We start from the raw sequence: 16,587 nt of genomic DNA on the forward strand, positions 1-16,587 counted from the left end.
ATTTTAGAGAAGAAATTAGGTCACCTAAAAAGAAATTGAATTTTTTCAGGAGAAATAAAGAAAGAATCGAAACGGTTGAATATAATAATAAAAAATGACTGTTTCAAGTGGCCTAATTTTCTTTGGCAAAATCTTTTTAGCAGATTGTTGAAACTAAGGTCTAATTAGAATAGTCAAAGGGTTTTGTGTTTTTAACACATTTTTGTGCATCTTATTTAAGTCATAAATTCTTTTGATCAACATGGATTAAAAGTTTAATTTAATCTTATTTTTACTTTTCAAAATAAACACACATTTTTTAGTATAAAAACAAAAATAATATTAACCTCGGAGTTTTACTCAAAATATTGTATCGAAACTATATTCTATTGACACTTTATTTTAAAAGAACAAATCATTGTAGTTTAACTATGTAAGTGCATATTTGAAAGTGTGATTTTTATATCATGAAAATTAGTTTTGAATTATTAAACATATTTTAAGAGTAGTTTTGAAAACGAAATAAATAAAAAAATAATTATTTATTTTAGAGTGATTTAAAAAATAACTACATGGAGCATAACTCAACCAACCTATAAAACATCTATCATCGACTAAAAGATGAGACATTTAATATCTTACTTAGCTTAATACTAAAACAATAACAATTAATTGATAACTAATTAAGGCATACAAGGTAAGAAGTTAAAATTTAATTAAAAGAAAATGTTACTAAAGGAAAAAAAAAAATGTTAAAATTCACTTTTATTTATTGTATAAACTTTCACATCAGTAATAACTTAGTCTCTAAACTTTTGTTTGTAAGGATTTAGTCTATATACTTTCAATTGTCTGCAAATTGGTCCCTCAAATTGTTAAAGTAAGACTAAACTATTACAAAATTGAGAATAGAAGAATTAAAGCGTAAGAAACCAAAATTGAAGAGAGGATATTATCGTTTTCGTGACGGATTGGGGAAAAAAAATGTTATGTATTGAATGATAGAAAAAAGGTTTAGGGTATTTAGTAAAGATATAGAAAAGGAATCCCACTTGTCTTGGCCATTTGGAGTTAAATAAAATACCTTCCTTTCTGAACTATACAATATTTTTCTTTAATCAATTTAATTTCCTTTTTCTCTTTCTCATGTGATGTGTGTCATTCTTGTCTAACCTACAAGCATCTCCTCTTTCGGTGGCCACCCTCTATTCTATATTTCCCATCTTCCTTCTATCCATGGTATCGCTATTTATTTATGATATGTTATGAAATTGTGTTATTTTTAAAAATATATATTTTAAATAATTTTATCATTTAAAATAATGTTTTAATAATAAAAAAAAAACTCAATTATTGTTTATTATTTTCCACACGAGTCTTTTGTCATTCATCTAGTCAATTAGATCACGTAAGTATGTTATCTCTAAAAGTAGGGTTAATATTTTCTTCTCTTCATAGTTAGTATTAATGATAGTGACTTGGTACAAATTTAGTTTATACGTTGATCGGAGGGAGGGAGGATGTATTTACTTTTCGACTGTTTTCAAATATAGTACGACAAACTAAAATATTTACAAATATAACAAAATTTTACTTTTTAACGAATATACTCGCAATAGATAGATTACTATTTGTGTTGCTATAGACCCAGACGGTAATCTATTTCTGATAAACGGTGATATTTTCTTATATTTATAAATATTCTTTTAACAGTAATATATAACTAATTATGTAAAAACATACATCAATGATATATGGATAGAGAGGAAGACTAATATAGACTTGAGGGAAAATGGTTGATGAGTAGTCAATTTTAATTGATTGGGAAACTCAAATTCCATGTTGGGATATATATATATATATAAAGGAAGACTAATGTAGACTTGGGTTTTCTTATTCACTCCCCCAAATATTAAATTAATAATTAGATTTTAATCGAATTAATTTTAATTTTATCCAATTTTATTCATTTTCTCGAATTTAGTCTTTCCTATTAGGTCGTTTTAACAAGTTTTTTTTTACGATAAATCAAATTTAGCATTTTATGCTTGTTTCGCTAGAGAATTTATTAAATTTACGATTCATGGTAAAACATTTAAATAAGTCTAATCATACCTACATAATTTATAATTTCAATTGCTAAGATTTCTATATATATAAATAAAGACTAATAATATAGACTTTGAGGTCTTTCTTTCTTTAGGAAAATTCGTAGAAGTTTTTATGGTTACTGTTTCTTTTATCAACGTGGCAATGTAAATAAATCATTTATTTAAGTGTGTGTATTATTTATACAAAAAAGTCATTTACTTTATACTTATATATTAATTAATTAAACGATCATTTTTCTATTGTTTATAAATCTAAAGATAATGATCTAATATTGTGCTTTTGTTTGGAAAGAAAGAAAATTAATTACTTAACAGAAAGACACCAATAATTTAGTCCCACTAATATTGTATTATAGCACCAAAAATATCAACTTTTAGCTATTTTTCTTTAATAAATGTCATACTTTATCCCTAAATTTAAATTTTATTTCTATTTCATTAAGTTTTAAAACATTACATCTACTCAATCTGTTACCTTTTAAATTTTTTAAAATTAATTAGGGGATGTATTAACCTAAAAGACTGAAATTGAAGTATTAAGTAAATAATTAAAGTTAATTAAACATAAATTTGAAGGCAACCAAATGAAAAGTTTGATAGATAAAACATTCCATTGTTGAGTTATTAAATACAAACTTGAGGGAAACATAATTTTTCTTTTATACGTAAAATTTTGAAACATTAATTAGACTGATTTAATTTTCTAGCACATCAATTTACAACTCTCTTCCAATTTTTTTTTTTTAAATAATTGAAATATGATGTAAATATTTATAATTGTTTCACTTAAATTCCTAAATTATCAAAAGTGAACCAATTCAAATCTGTTTTTTAAAAAATTACACTTTCATCAATTCTTACACCACCACAGATTTAGTTATATTTATTCATCTACTAAAATTCAAGATATCAATTGTTACTCTGAATAGGTTTAGTTTAACGATGATTGATATCAACTTCTTTCCAAGTTGAAGGATCTATCTCACCGTTCTGCTAAAATAGAACGATTTAGTTTTTTTTTCCTTTTTTATTGCTAACATATAATATAATTTTTCTAAAATATTTGAAAATTGAGGGAACCAAACAAAAGAAAAAAACATGTGAAGAATTTATTTATCAAGTTTATTGGAGTAGGTAGGAATTTAAGAAAAAGAAAATGTTTGTTAATATAATATAGACAAAAGGTCTATTTATAATATAGAAAGAAATATTAATTGAATTAAATTAGTTTATTTTATGTTAAAATTTCTAGGCTTTGAGATTGGTATGGAGAATCATTTGCTTTTTGGGAGCACATTAATTAAAGTCACTGCATGTCTAACACAAATTCCCTAATCTCTCTTCAAGTTGACATAATCTCCTATCTCCCTCTCTCTTTCTCCATTCATATTGAAGTAGAGATTCCCCCCATCATTATATTTAGAATCTCTTAACAACAAATAAACTATGTTGATATATGCATGAAGTTTGGGAGGCCTACGTTGATTCCATTTGTAATTTGCAACACTTAATTAGACCCCTCTATTCACGACTTTCATCTCGTTTTCGTTTACTTTATTGTAATTAATGTAACTTTGTCTCCCTCATTTTGTTTCTTAAAGATTATTCTATCCTAAGTGCACATTATACTATTTTTCTCATTCTATCCATTAAGTATATTATTATAGTATGTATGGTTAGGAGTGTAGAGACTATTTGAGTCTCGATTAAAAACGACTAGAAAGAACTATAGACAATTAGAGTGTATTAAAATGGAATGTAATATTGTTATTAATAAAATTTCAATTTATTACAATAGTTTTCAATTAAACCCTATTTTTCATCGTTTTTATGTTTTACAATAATAGCTCTTCAAGCAATCTCTTTCTACATTTCTATGATTTCTAATAATTATGATTTTCAAATGATTTTACTATAACTATAACTAAAGGCGTGTCTACAATATTTATTTTTTAATTACCGTGGGATCCAACTAATCACATGTTATGTTTTAATTTATTTATTATTATTTTGTAATGACAAATTAAAGAAGAAACCAAATTACTTGAAATTATTAAGGAACTTTTCATTTTCTTTTTCTCTCAATCTTTCCTATTCTGTCTCTAAATTGGCGTTTCTTTTTTATTCTTTCTTGGATTAATTACATTGTGGAGATACTAAACCTTCCACTCTAATTAAGGTAATATCAAAACTTTTTATTATACGTAACTTCACTCAACTTTATTATTTTGAAGTCCCAAATTCGATTTTCTCATTTTATAAAAATTTTATATGTTAATTTAAATTCTCTCAAACATTAGTATTTTGTTTGATCAATTTAAACACCATACAATTAGTGACAAGAAAATCACCAACATGAATGGTAGCACACAAGTATTAATATAATTTATAGACCAATTAAACACAAAACTATACTTTGTAATGAAAATTCGACTTTTCAATTTTATCCCATTAGCCCCAACTTAATGAATCATAAATTAGAGATTCTTATAAACAAAAGAAAAATATATATAACGAGAAGTTTACCTAAAAGATTTAGAACTTTATCAATTTTATATCTACATGATAGGTTTTTGTTCTTAAAAAATTGACATTTTGTTTAGTTGATTCCATGAATTGTTAAGAGAAAAAGAAACTCCTAAACTTCAATTTTTCAAAGAAAAAAGAAATCATGTATATTTTTTTGAATTTGGATTACATTTATTTAAACATTTGGAATAAAGTTTAGAATATGTTAATATTTTTTTCAAGTAAATGTTGGATTCTAACTATCTTTTTCCCTTTAGATTTGGAATAAAATCCTATAGTAAAATTTTGATCTGGGATAACAAATAATTACACCCAAATTAATTTTCAATCAAAATGGAATTAACAAAATTTATCTAACTCTTTCTTTCTTTTCTTTTCTTAAAAATCTAACTCTTTTTATTTAAAATTCACCCATTGATTATGATCTGAAAAAAAAAATCAAAATTTGACAAGATTTCAACGTAAGTTTGTCTTAAATGAATTATTATCAATTTTTGTAAATCAATAATTTGTTGGGTTATTGAAAAAACAAAAAACGAAATTTCTCAATAAATATACATATTTTAATGTTAGAACAATATAATTAAGAGTTGAAGTTTTTTTTAAAAAAAAGAAAAAAATTGACAAATTATTTATTTACACTAAGAATTTTCATTAAAAAAAGAAAAGAGTAAAGTGGAGAGTATTTAACATTGGAATTAAAAAGTATGTAAACCAAACATTTAAGGAGCTGTGATGACTAAACACTCTATTCTATACTTTTCTTAAATTTATAGAATTAAATAGGCATAAACTTTTGAAGATCACCAAACTAATTATAATTTAATTACAAAAATTAAATTCCTTATTATAATTATTATTTTAAGATATGTAGATTCATTCTCTCTATATATAGTTCAACCATTGCCCTTTGCTTTTTTATTTTTTTCATAATTCACTCTCTCTCTCTCTCTCTCTCTCTCACCGCGGTGGTTCGGAGGACGAGGAGGCGGCGGCGGCCGGAGCTACATATGATCATAATCGGAGAAATGGTCCGGCGTGCACGAGAGATAATATCGATGATTTTCTTTGCGGTGTTATCGAGCGCCACCGGAGTAACGCCGCCGTACTGGAGTCGAGGTGGGGGAGCAAGCTGCAGTCCGTGCCTGAGCTGGAGGCTGGCAGCGGAGACTAACAATGTGGAGCCATGGAGGACGGTGCCGGCGCATTGCTTCAGCTGTATCGGAGCGTACATAACGGGAGGGCAGTACCAGCACGATGTCCGATTCGTGGTGGAGCAAATTATGAGCTACGCAGAGGGAATTACGGTGGCCGGCGACGGACTAGATGCTTGGGTTCTTGATGTGGATGATACTTGCATCTCTAACGTTGATTATTATAAAGTTAAGAGATATGGGTAAGCCTTTTCTACTCTCTAAGTCTAAAATTTCGGCCAATGTGAATTTTAGGGAATTTCAATGTGAATTTTTTTCTACAATTTTTCGATATATCAAAATTATTTAAAAAAATTCACCATATATAAGATAAGATAAATTACGATAATCTATATTTATTATTGTTTGTATTAAATTTAAATGTTATTACAAATCTCGAAGGTAAAACGTTAGAAATAATTAAAATTAGTAATTTAAATTTTATGAAATTTGGGTTTAATTTATGTGTGGCTTCTTTCTTTTCTTATGGATTTGAAGTTCTTTTTTTCTATGGATAATTACAATTATGTGTGGATATTGTTGAAAACTTTTTAAATTGTTTCGTTTTTTTATTGAAGATTATAGCTAATATTTTATAAGCTGAAGATGAAGTTAAATTAGATATTTTAAAAATAAAAAAGAGCAAAATAAGATGAACTTAAAAATTTAGTAACTAAAATGAAATTACATGAATGAATTTTAATTTGTTTTTTCATATATGGATATAGTTGTAATTTCAATATATAAAACAAACAAAATTAGAATTATAAGAAATCCAAATCCAATAATGAAAATATATTCAAATCTAGCCATGAAAAAAACTATATATAAATAGTGTCCAACACAAATAGGGAAAAAAACTAGTGGCTTAGAAATAGCTTAATTTAGTCACAAATCTTAAGAATAATTGGAAACTAATTGGCTTTTTATAAACAAATTAAATAACGTAGGATATAAAGTTTCTCATAATGTTTAATTTAGTGATATTTAAAATATAGTAAAGTTAAATTTGACTTTTAAAAAAAATATATTTAAATTACAAATTTGGTCACTAGAATTATAGAAAGTTCACATCCATTTTAAAAGTTTCATTACCAAACAATTTTAGCATTAAAAAATCAAATCTTTTTATCTAATTTTGGCTACCACTTTGTTCTTTCTTTTTTCCTATTTTTCTTTAATTATTCGTATAATTTACACTTTTTTAGGCATTTAAAATATAACAAAATAAAATAAATTATAAAATATAACCAAATTTTGGATATTTGAATAACTATATTTTTGAAATACTTTTCATAGTTTTACTATTTACAATCAATTTTCTAACTTTCTATTATCTACCTTAAAAACAAAACTTTTGAAAATTAAAGAGATGTGACACCTAGTTTTTAATTAAAACTTAACATTGGTTGATATATAAATTGTAAATTTGTTGATGTTTACCATTAATAATTAGAATGTGCTCGTTTATAATTTTTAAAATTTTAGAGACAAATTTTTAACTTTTTTTTCAAATTAGCCAACAAGAGCTTAATTCAACATATATTCGTAGAAATAAGGGTACTTATTTTTTGTTTTCCTTAACTTTATGTTTTAATTTATATTAAGTGGTTTTGTTTGGAAAATTATTTCAAATGTCAAAGCTTCTAAAAAATATTTATAAATATAAGAAAATATCATAATTTATATTACGATAGATTATTATCCGTGTCTATATGGTCTATTTTAATACATCTATGATATTTTTCTATATTATGTAGATGTGTTGGTTGGTTTTGTTATATTTGAAAGTAGTTTTTTTATTTAATTTTTTTGTTAGAAAAATTCATATAAGATAAAGAGAATTGTATGGAACAGGTGCGATCCGTACGATCCACCAGCATTTAGGTCATGGGCGATGGAAGGAGCATGTCCGGCGATCCAACCTGTGGCAGAGCTCTTCACAAAGCTCATGAAAAGCGGCTTCAAAGTCTTCCTTGTCACCGGTCGTGATGAAGAGACTCTTGGCCAAGTCACCGTCGAGAATCTCCATCGCGAGGGCTTCATTGGCTACGAACGCATAATCTTAAGGTACTATATATTAAAATCACACTTGCTTTTCACACAACATGTACAACCATTATTGTTCAATTCACTTAAGGAATCTTTTCAATTAGGACCGCGGCGGAAAAAGGGCGAAGTGCGGTGGAGTTCAAGACAGAGATTCGGCGGCGACTGGTGGAGCAAGGATATAGAATTTGGGGCAACGTTGGAGATCAATGGAGCGATCTTCAAGGGCAATTTGTGGGAAAGCGCACTTTTAAATTACCTAATCCTATGTATTTCGTTCCTTAAATGTTACTTAAATTATAATTGAAAATAACGATAAATCAATAAATGTCGAAGAAAAGTATTGATGTTTATTGATGTAATTATTTGTGGTTGTAGATTTATAGAGATGTCGATAAAAGATCGATATATAATAATGTATAAACCAAAGCACTTATATGAACATTGTTTTAATTGATATATACTCTTACAAGCAATTTCTATACCAAAATTATTCGTGCTATAAAATTTAAAGGTTGTTTGGAAAGATTATTGGGAGAGAGGTGTTGGAAAGTGGTCAAAAATGAAAAAAAATGAGATCGTGAAACTTTCGCGTGAAAACAATGTAAAAAGAATCAATCCCTCTCAATGACCTGAGAGATATTCGGTTTGTAGGTTGGACCTCTCAATGGCCTGAGAAAGATTCGGTTTGTAGGTTAGACCTTAAAATAATTGTTCAGAAACAAGATGTAAACTTAGGGATAAAACGGTAGTTTAACCCAACCAAGAGATCTATAATAATTTGTATTTCTACAAGTTATCATAACTCTAAGAGATCTCACCAAAACATTCCTTTCTCATGACCTTTCAACTCCTATTTATACTAATTTTAAATTTGATTATATTAGTTACTCCTTAAGCTCCGCCCTTAATTCGCTAGCTCGCACTTGAAGTGTTGCACGTGCCTATTTAATATTTCTCTTAGCCATGTTTAAGCTTAACCTTGATACGTAGACCACTAATTAAGCACAATTAGAAAATTTTCTAGAAAATTTCTAACTCTTATCACCTAGCTTTTTCTCGGATTAAGACATCAAAATGCCTAGCTTGCTCTTGATTGCAATTTCCTTCATCACATCGCCTAGCGTCAACGAGAACTACTATTCAAAACACCTATTTCAAAACATTACCTTCCAAAAATCATTATAATCAAAACTCTTACTTCAAAATGACCCCTATATTCCAAACTCAGGTCTCACACCCCATTCTCATTTCAACGTATCAAAACAAAAAGCCAAGTTTCTCTCCTCTCACATTCTACCTCGTGCTCTCTCCCTCACTTTCTGTTTTTGTTCTAATTTTATTTTCTGAGCAACTAAGTATGTAGCGAGTGTTGGTATATCAGTTGGTTCTAGAGCAATTTCTACGACAAGTTAGAGGTTGTTTTATCTTGGAGACAACAGGGCACTTCACATTTATTTGCACATTTGCCATGAAACGTTTTAGAAAATGAGATATGAGACTCAGCCATTTTGTTAACGTACTTCTATTTTATAGATTTTCTTACTACGACACTTAGCTTCCACCAAAGTACAACAACACGATCGCATTGCCTAAGCATGATGCTCGAAACATGGTTGCACACCGTTAAAACTATCACTTGTTACTAAAAATCTAACTGTTGATTATTGTTGGTTACGTAATTGCTCAAATTGGTTGTATAAATTATCCATGAGGTTAAAGGGTAACTTTCAAGTAAACTATGAGAAATATTGACATTGTTTATATATAAGTATTATGTTATAGTGAAAAAATACTCGAAACATTTTGTCAAACTCTACTTCTGTTTTCCTTTTCATTCTTCTCCACATTCTCTAAAATACTACATTGTAAAGAAATTCCATTATAGTATTTCAATTTCTAGTCTAAAAGCAAGTTTCCATATTTTTTTAAAACTTGAATTTGATTTTTTTAAAAATTATTAGAAAGTTGGATAAAAAATTAAAGAAACAAACGTGGAGAAGTAATGTTTTATAAGCTTAGTTGTTAAGAATCAATAATGAAAATGAAATTGTTAACAAACAGTATAAATGTGAATAGAGAGTACAATAATAGAAAACTTGCAAGTGAAGTATTGTTTTTCATGGGCATGCTTCTGAAAACCAAAAGATAAAAACCATTAACAAATGAGACAATTTTTTAAAATTAGCTTTGTTATTAAAAACATCAGTAGAAATTAAAATTTTGTTGATAACTATTTAATTTTGGAAAAGTGAGTCGGTTTCCACTCAATTTATTATCCATCTTTTTCATCTTTTCTATGTAAAAGAGTTTAATTAATATTCCAAAAACACACAAAAAAAAAAAAACTATTACTCATAATTTAGTTTGATTTTTGAAAAATATTGGTTAAAGTAGGATCGATAATATACTGTAGAAGCATAAAGAGTGAAAGATGTGTTTATACCGTAATTTTAAAAAAATTAAAATGCTAAAATCGAATAGTTATCCAACCTCTCTAAATGACCATCAAACGACCAATCGAGCTATAGTTCTAAAAACTAACTTTAGGTTTGTTTTTGAAAATTTAGATTAGAATATAATTGGAATGTGTTTCGGTGGAATGTGAAAATTATTCTATACAAAAAAATTGTATAGAAACAACAACTATATTATTTTCAGGGATAAAAAATAAATAAAACAAAACCAAAGTGTTTTCAAAAGGGTAACAAAATCAAAGAGTTTCTTTTGAAAATATTATTTAAGCAACTAAAATTTAGGGTTTAGGGACAATATTTAAAGATATATAATTGACCTTGTACATTTGGTTCTTATAATAAATATATGATTAATATTTATTAATAGAGATATTCCGTTGGTTGTGGTTGTTCTTATATATTCTTTCAAGATCTGTGAATATTGAATAATAAATATATGGTTAATATTTATTAATAAATTGATGAAATATAAGCTTGTGGATGCCTGATATTGGTGTGTTTTTGAAGAACATATGTGTGGGCAAATGTGTATCAAATTTATGTGTTGAGAGAGTCATAAAAAAAATATTCAATTTGTGTGGTGTGTGGTGATAAACACATTGTTTGTAGCATTGTGAGCCACTTGATTGAGAAGATTCGTTGTAAGTTAAGGGACGTGTGTTATACATGATTTGTATGATATGATCGTCGGTTCATTGTGGATTTCTTGCTTAGAGACTTACAATGGCAGGCTTTTGATACTACTACATCTGTTTTTTCGTCTTAAATTTATTTGGCAGCGAGCAAGGGAGAGTACTTTGTTTCAGTGTTTCCCGTTACACATTTTTTGCTTTTGGTTATTCCTTTCACCATTAATGGATCTTTGATATTTTGGTAATGGATTTATGTTGCTTTGTTACTTCTGGGTCTAGATGAGGTTTGGCTACTTTTGTTATGCTCTTTTTGTGGCCTGCTTTCGGATTGTCATCATTATCTATTTGGTGGTTTCTGTTTCTCTATTGTTGATTGCAACTGTGCTCATCTAGTCAAAAACACAACCTCCATCCAGAACATAAAGAGCCATAGTGTCAATGACATGGCGGAGATGATCCTTCTCAGGTGGTTCAACAGTAATATCAAGAATGTTGGGTGTCAGAACCTAAGAATGACAGTCAAAACATCAGTAAGGAAAATAAAGTCTATTTTCAAATGGAGAAAATAAAGGGATAGACTAAGATCCAAATGCAATGAGCAGGGAAGAGACCATATTCAATTGAGAATGCAAGCCTCAAGGGTTAAGGCGCCAAAAGCTAAAATGTCTTGAGATAATCATGTTTATAAATATTGCTCCCTACACCTACGGTAACTCCTTAGACATGGAAGCAGTATGGTTATGCTTTCTAACATTTGAAGGTCACTGTATGCAATCCTTCCTCAAACAAGAAAACAGAGCATAACATTTGAAGGTTACTGTGAAAAAAGAAAGAAAAACCATGATTACTTAAACAAGAAAATGTATAATTGATGTATGTCTAACCTACTTACTTTAGTTTCTACCAAACTTTACGTACTTAATAGGTTAAATAGGTTAAAGTTCCCAGAAAAATTCATCATTGTCAAGTTTTTTGCCCCAAAGAAGTTCCCAACAAAATAATATGAGTCAACTCTCTCATGATTGGGAATTTGATAAAGATATAAAATAGTGCAAATACAATGATGAACAAGATAAAACACGACTAAACTTAACATGAACTCAAACATTAAGAACCAACAGTCACGGCAAGAAAACCTCTTCTTCATCATAATCTCTTAATGAAGTTCTCTCTCTCAATCTAAATCACAGATCAATGACTAGAAACTATGTTTTTCAAATCGACTAGAAATATTAAAATTTTAAAGATCACATCTTATTTTTTGAAATAAAAGTCACCTATCAGTAGTCTATTCCAAAGCGCTTAAATCTTGAGTGTAAGGATGAATGGATGATTAAACAAAAGTATCCAATAAACTAAATTTCAGTTGCGGAAATACAAATGTAGATCCATAAGAAAATTCAAGTTCTGAAACTTAAAAAAATCAAGGTAAATGAACATTGAAGTTAGGAATCGAAAGCACCTCAGAACCCTAGCTTGGTGCGACGCTAGTGCCTGCACTTTGCATTGTATCTGATCATGTTGTCGGTTCTCAGGCAGATTCAGTGCGAGATCGACCTATTATGCCTCATCTTCTTCACAAGCTTCTTCTTGATTCTAAAAATCTTGTGTCTTCTTGATTCTAAAAGTCTTGTGACACGGCATTTTGGGTTTCGGCGATGGAAGTAGAGTATTTGCCAAAGGAGAGAGATAGAGAGAAATGGGAAGACAAAGTGTTAAGACAAAAATGGGTTTAAGGAAATTTCAATGCTCACTTTTAAGAATAAGAAAATTTTAGCTTTCAGCTTTTTGTTTTTCGTTTCCTTCTCTTTTTTATAGCCCATTAATAAAAGGCATAATGAATGGCTATAAAAAGGGTTATTTGCTGTAGTGTCATATAACTCAGGATGAGTAAATAGCAACTCAACAGCTTCTTTAATCTCTTGAATTTGAGCATCCAATCCACCAATATCAACTTATGACTCTAAAGGGGCCTTCTCAACTTTCATCACAGACACCATTGAATCAACCTCGTCTTGAAGAAGTCCAACAATGGAAGGCACCTACCTATATAACAAACCGTCCACATAAGCAAAATGATCAACCAGTGTCTTGATGATACTTCGAAAAAACGAACTAAAAAGACTTTGCCATAAAAAGCATTGAGTCAACTAAACGTGCACTTTCCATCACATATATCCAACTACATGCCATTCGAACCATACAAGAGCTCAACAATATCAGAATTATAAAGAAAAGTGGACATGATTAAAAAGGCCTGAATGTAAGTTGTCTGGACAATTTTAGTACTAAATAGGTCTAAGTGCCATTCGCAATATACACATTTTTTATAAAATAGAAGCACAAAAACCAACATTCTAGCATCCACAACAGTTGTGCAAGTGGTAATATATAAATCACAGTAGCATGTAATGAAGCATGATATGAACTGAACCCGGATTCCTAGAAATGAGATATCATCAACATTTGAAAAAATAACCTCTATGTACTGGACCCTTCATCTTTGACATCGCTAGTTCAAACCAGATGCATAAGCATCACAATTGATTAAACAGAATTCTCAAAAATGTACCAGCACCTTCATGAGCAACCTCTACACTTCTTAAAAAATCAAAAGTGATCCCAGTTTTCCTGTCCGTGATTTCACTTCTATGATGTAAAGGCATCAAGGAGACAGCCATCCATCGAAAACGGAGTCTATACAAATCAAGCTTTCATTATTCTTCACTATCATCAGTTACTAAATGATTCAATTCAAGAATATAGATCTCCATTCCTGAAGCCAACTCCTCCAAAATATTGTATATGTCTTCTCCTTGTGGATGTGAACGATCTCCAGAAACAAATGCGAAAACACTATCCTTGACCTTTACCGAAGACCATCCTGGCTCTTTAACCACCCCCTTTGATTTCATTAACATTCTTATATTTGCTGCTTCCTTCCACTTTCCCTTAGCAGCAAAAATGTTTGCTAAGGTTATGTGAGTCCCAGCACAATTTGGATCTAACTTTAGAACTTCAGCAGCAGCACGCTGTCCACAATCAACATCACCATGGATTCTACACGCCCTCAGCAATGTAGACCAGACAACATCGTCCCATTGAATTGGCATGCTTCTGATCAAGGTCTCTGCATCATGCAATCGTCCTGCTCGACAAAGAAGATCAATCATACATCCATAGTGTTCTTTTGAAGGAGTGATGTGATAATCTTTGCTCATTGAATTGAAGTAGTAGAAACCAAGGTCAACCATTCCTGCATGGCTACAAGCAGTAAGGACGCCTATGAAGGTCACGGAGTCTGGTCTCAAACCAACCTTTTGGATATTTTCAAACAATTCAATGGCTTCTTGGCTGTGTCCATGTTCAGCATACCCGCTGATCATTGCTGTCCATGAAATGATGTCATCTTTCCACGAATCCATAAAGATCTTAGAAGCTTCCGCAATGCTCCCACATTTTGCATACATAATAATAAGAGCACTACATACCATGGATGTCTGTTCTAATCCAACAGACAAAACATGAGCATGCAATTGCTTCCCCTGCTCGAGAATCGCCATACTTCCACATACACTCAACACGCTAGCCAGGGCAAACTCATTTGGTTTCGGTCCTTCACTCCTCATTCGTGATAGATACTCAAAAGCTTCTTCGCCATAGCCTACTTGAGAATACGCCGCAATAATAGTGCTCCAAGTAATGATGTCTCTAAATTTCATTGAACAAAATACCTTTGAAACTGAGGCTAACTCCCCACATTTTGAGTACAGGGTCATGATAGAGTTAGCAACTGACAAAGCATTGACGAACCCAACACATAAAACATGCGCATGTAGTTGCTCCCCCCACTTCAACCTTGCAAAATTAGCACAACAAGATATAACAGCAGAAAATGTATATTCATTTGGAATCACATTGCTTGCCCGCATTCTTTTAAATGCTTGAAGCCCACAGTCCTCCTTACCCATTTGAATGTAAGCTGTTACAATTGTCGTCCACGAAACAACATCCAGAGTCCTCATCTTTCTAAACGTATGCAAACCATAGTCTAGCTTACCACATTTGTTATACATGGTGGTCAGTGAATTGGCCACGAAGGAGTTTTCATCAAATCCTTTCTTCAGTGTCTGTGTATGAATTGATCTTCCATGGTTTAGTGCACCTGAATCAGCACTGGCCTTCAATGCTATAGCATATGCATAGGAGTCATATTCGACTTTCGACCTTCCCATTCCAGAGAAGTAAGCGAGCCCGGCCTCACTATACCCTGCACGAACAAGCCCAGTTATAACTGCGGTCCAAGTCACCGCATTTCTTGTCGGCATTTCATCGAACACTTTACAACTTCTCCCAATTTCTCCGATTTTCATATACATGTCGAGAAGAGCACTACCGACGAAAACAGAGTTGACTAGACCTGTTTTGACTGAAAACCCGTGCAAGTTTGTACCATATAAATAATTCAAACCGAGTCCACAAGTTTTAAGACCAAGACTAAGTAGGAAGGGATCAATTCGTAGCTCAGACTGAAGTCGCATCTTTGAGAACAAACGCAAGGCTTCAGAGGAGTCTGAGGAATTAACATACCCAGAAATAATATTAGTCCACGAAACCTCATCCCTTTGAGGCAATTGATCGAACAGGTCACGCGCATCTTTCAAGTGATTGGTTTTCACTAATATTTTCAACTGGTTGTTAGCTTCCGCTAAATCTACCTTATTTGAGAAATGAGCATTGAGGGTTAAAGATAGGGGTTTTGTATATAGATGACGAGGATTATCATTCGTCTTCGCTCCAGCAACAGCCAAAACTGTAAAATTTCTCTTGACGTGTTGCCGATAACATAAGACCATGATGTTAGAGAAGAGCCATGAAAATTATGTGCACTTCCCGACCCACCAAGTAATTTGATGGAGCGTGATTGGAAGCAATGATTTGGAGCTTAGATGTGTTTGGAATAACAACCAAGTCCTGTTATCATAACAAACCACGGTCAAGACTGCCGCCGAACACGCGCCAAGGACGCCGGAAGAACGCCGCTGAAGTCGTCCTCTCCGTCGAACGCTGGAACCCGTCGCAAACGGGCCGTTCGACGCCGTCAAAACTAACCTCTCCGTCGGCCGCACTCTTCTCTTTCCTTGCAAGAAAAAGTTCACTCTCTCTGCTGTATTTTTATGCTGCTTCTCTCCCACACTCTACTTCATTACTTTTCTATTCTCAAATAAAACCTAGCAAACAATTTTATTAGGGGTATGATTATAATTTTGCCAGGTTTGGACGGTTATAACTGTCGATTATTAATGATCTTGATCTTTGGTGATCTACAACTTTGGACATTATGTCGTTCATGAATATCTTGATCGACACTAATCAATCATTATCATTAATTATCATCATTGACAACTAATTATCATGATGGTTGACAACCAACCAATTGGTGATCTTCCAACGCATCATGTTGTGCGTCGGAAGATCCTCTCCCTAACCCTGATCTCGATGGGCCTTCATGCATTGGAAGATCCTTTCCTAATGCATTTTTGTATATCTCCCAACGCAAATGCGTCACGAGATCACCATTTTCTTATAGTGTAGGCACTAAGAAGTTTTCTCCTTA

At 31.0% G+C, this 16,587-nt stretch overlaps 2 protein-coding genes and 1 pseudogene across 5 annotated transcripts; 1 reads left to right on the forward strand and 2 right to left on the reverse strand.

Moving 5' to 3' along the window:
• Positions 1-5,535: 5,535 nt before the first annotated feature.
• Positions 5,536-8,333, forward strand: LOC101205971 (acid phosphatase 1). The gene is made up of 3 exons (XM_004142680.3): positions 5,536-6,015; positions 7,670-7,882; positions 7,969-8,333. The coding sequence occupies exons 1-3, from the start codon at positions 5,630-5,632 to the stop codon at positions 8,144-8,146; spliced, it is 777 nt and encodes a 258-aa protein (XP_004142728.2). The 5' UTR covers positions 5,536-5,629; the 3' UTR covers positions 8,147-8,333.
• Positions 8,334-10,894: 2,561 nt separating this feature from the next.
• Positions 10,895-16,164, reverse strand: LOC101205505 (putative pentatricopeptide repeat-containing protein At3g47840). Of its 4 annotated transcripts, XM_031884634.1 has the most exons (4): positions 13,450-16,164; positions 12,433-13,016; positions 11,582-11,787; positions 10,895-11,476 (listed from the first exon to the last, which is right to left on the reverse strand). In XM_031884634.1, exon 1 carries the CDS (start codon positions 15,824-15,826, stop codon positions 13,688-13,690), a length of 2,139 nt encoding a protein of 712 aa, XP_031740494.1. In that variant the 5' UTR covers positions 15,827-16,164; the 3' UTR covers positions 10,895-11,476; positions 11,582-11,787; positions 12,433-13,016; positions 13,450-13,687. The 4 variants fall into 4 exon arrangements, with proteins under 4 accessions (XP_031740494.1, XP_004142727.1, XP_031740495.1 ...); XM_004142679.3 differs by lacking the exon at positions 11,582-11,787 and having other exon boundaries at positions 13,549-16,164; XM_031884635.1 differs by lacking the exon at positions 11,582-11,787 and having other exon boundaries at positions 13,543-16,164.
• Positions 12,228-13,651, reverse strand: LOC105435374 (annotated as a pseudogene).
• Positions 16,165-16,587: the final 423 nt, after the last annotated feature.

Source organism: Cucumis sativus, chromosome 4 (assembly GCF_000004075.3).
Source record: "Cucumis sativus cultivar 9930 chromosome 4, Cucumber_9930_V3, whole genome shotgun sequence".
Taxonomy (NCBI): domain Eukaryota; kingdom Viridiplantae; phylum Streptophyta; class Magnoliopsida; order Cucurbitales; family Cucurbitaceae; genus Cucumis; species Cucumis sativus.

What these genes read in the sequence shown, in the direction of transcription:
- LOC101205971 (XM_004142680.3), top strand. Translation starts at nt 5,630, where the DNA reads ATGATCATAATCGGAGAAATGGTCCGGCGTGCACGAGAGATAATATCG. An exon ending in TATAAAGTTAAGAGATATGG is followed by an intron (nt 6,016 to 7,669) that starts GTAAGCCTTTTC and finishes TGTATGGAACAG; the next exon opens with GTGCGATCCGTACGATCCAC. An exon ending in TACGAACGCATAATCTTAAG is followed by an intron (nt 7,883 to 7,968) that starts GTACTATATATT and finishes CTTTTCAATTAG; the next exon opens with GACCGCGGCGGAAAAAGGGC.
- LOC101205505 (XM_004142679.3), bottom strand. Translation starts at nt 15,826, where the DNA reads ATGGTCTTATGTTATCGGCAACACGTCAAGAGAAATTTTACAGTTTTG.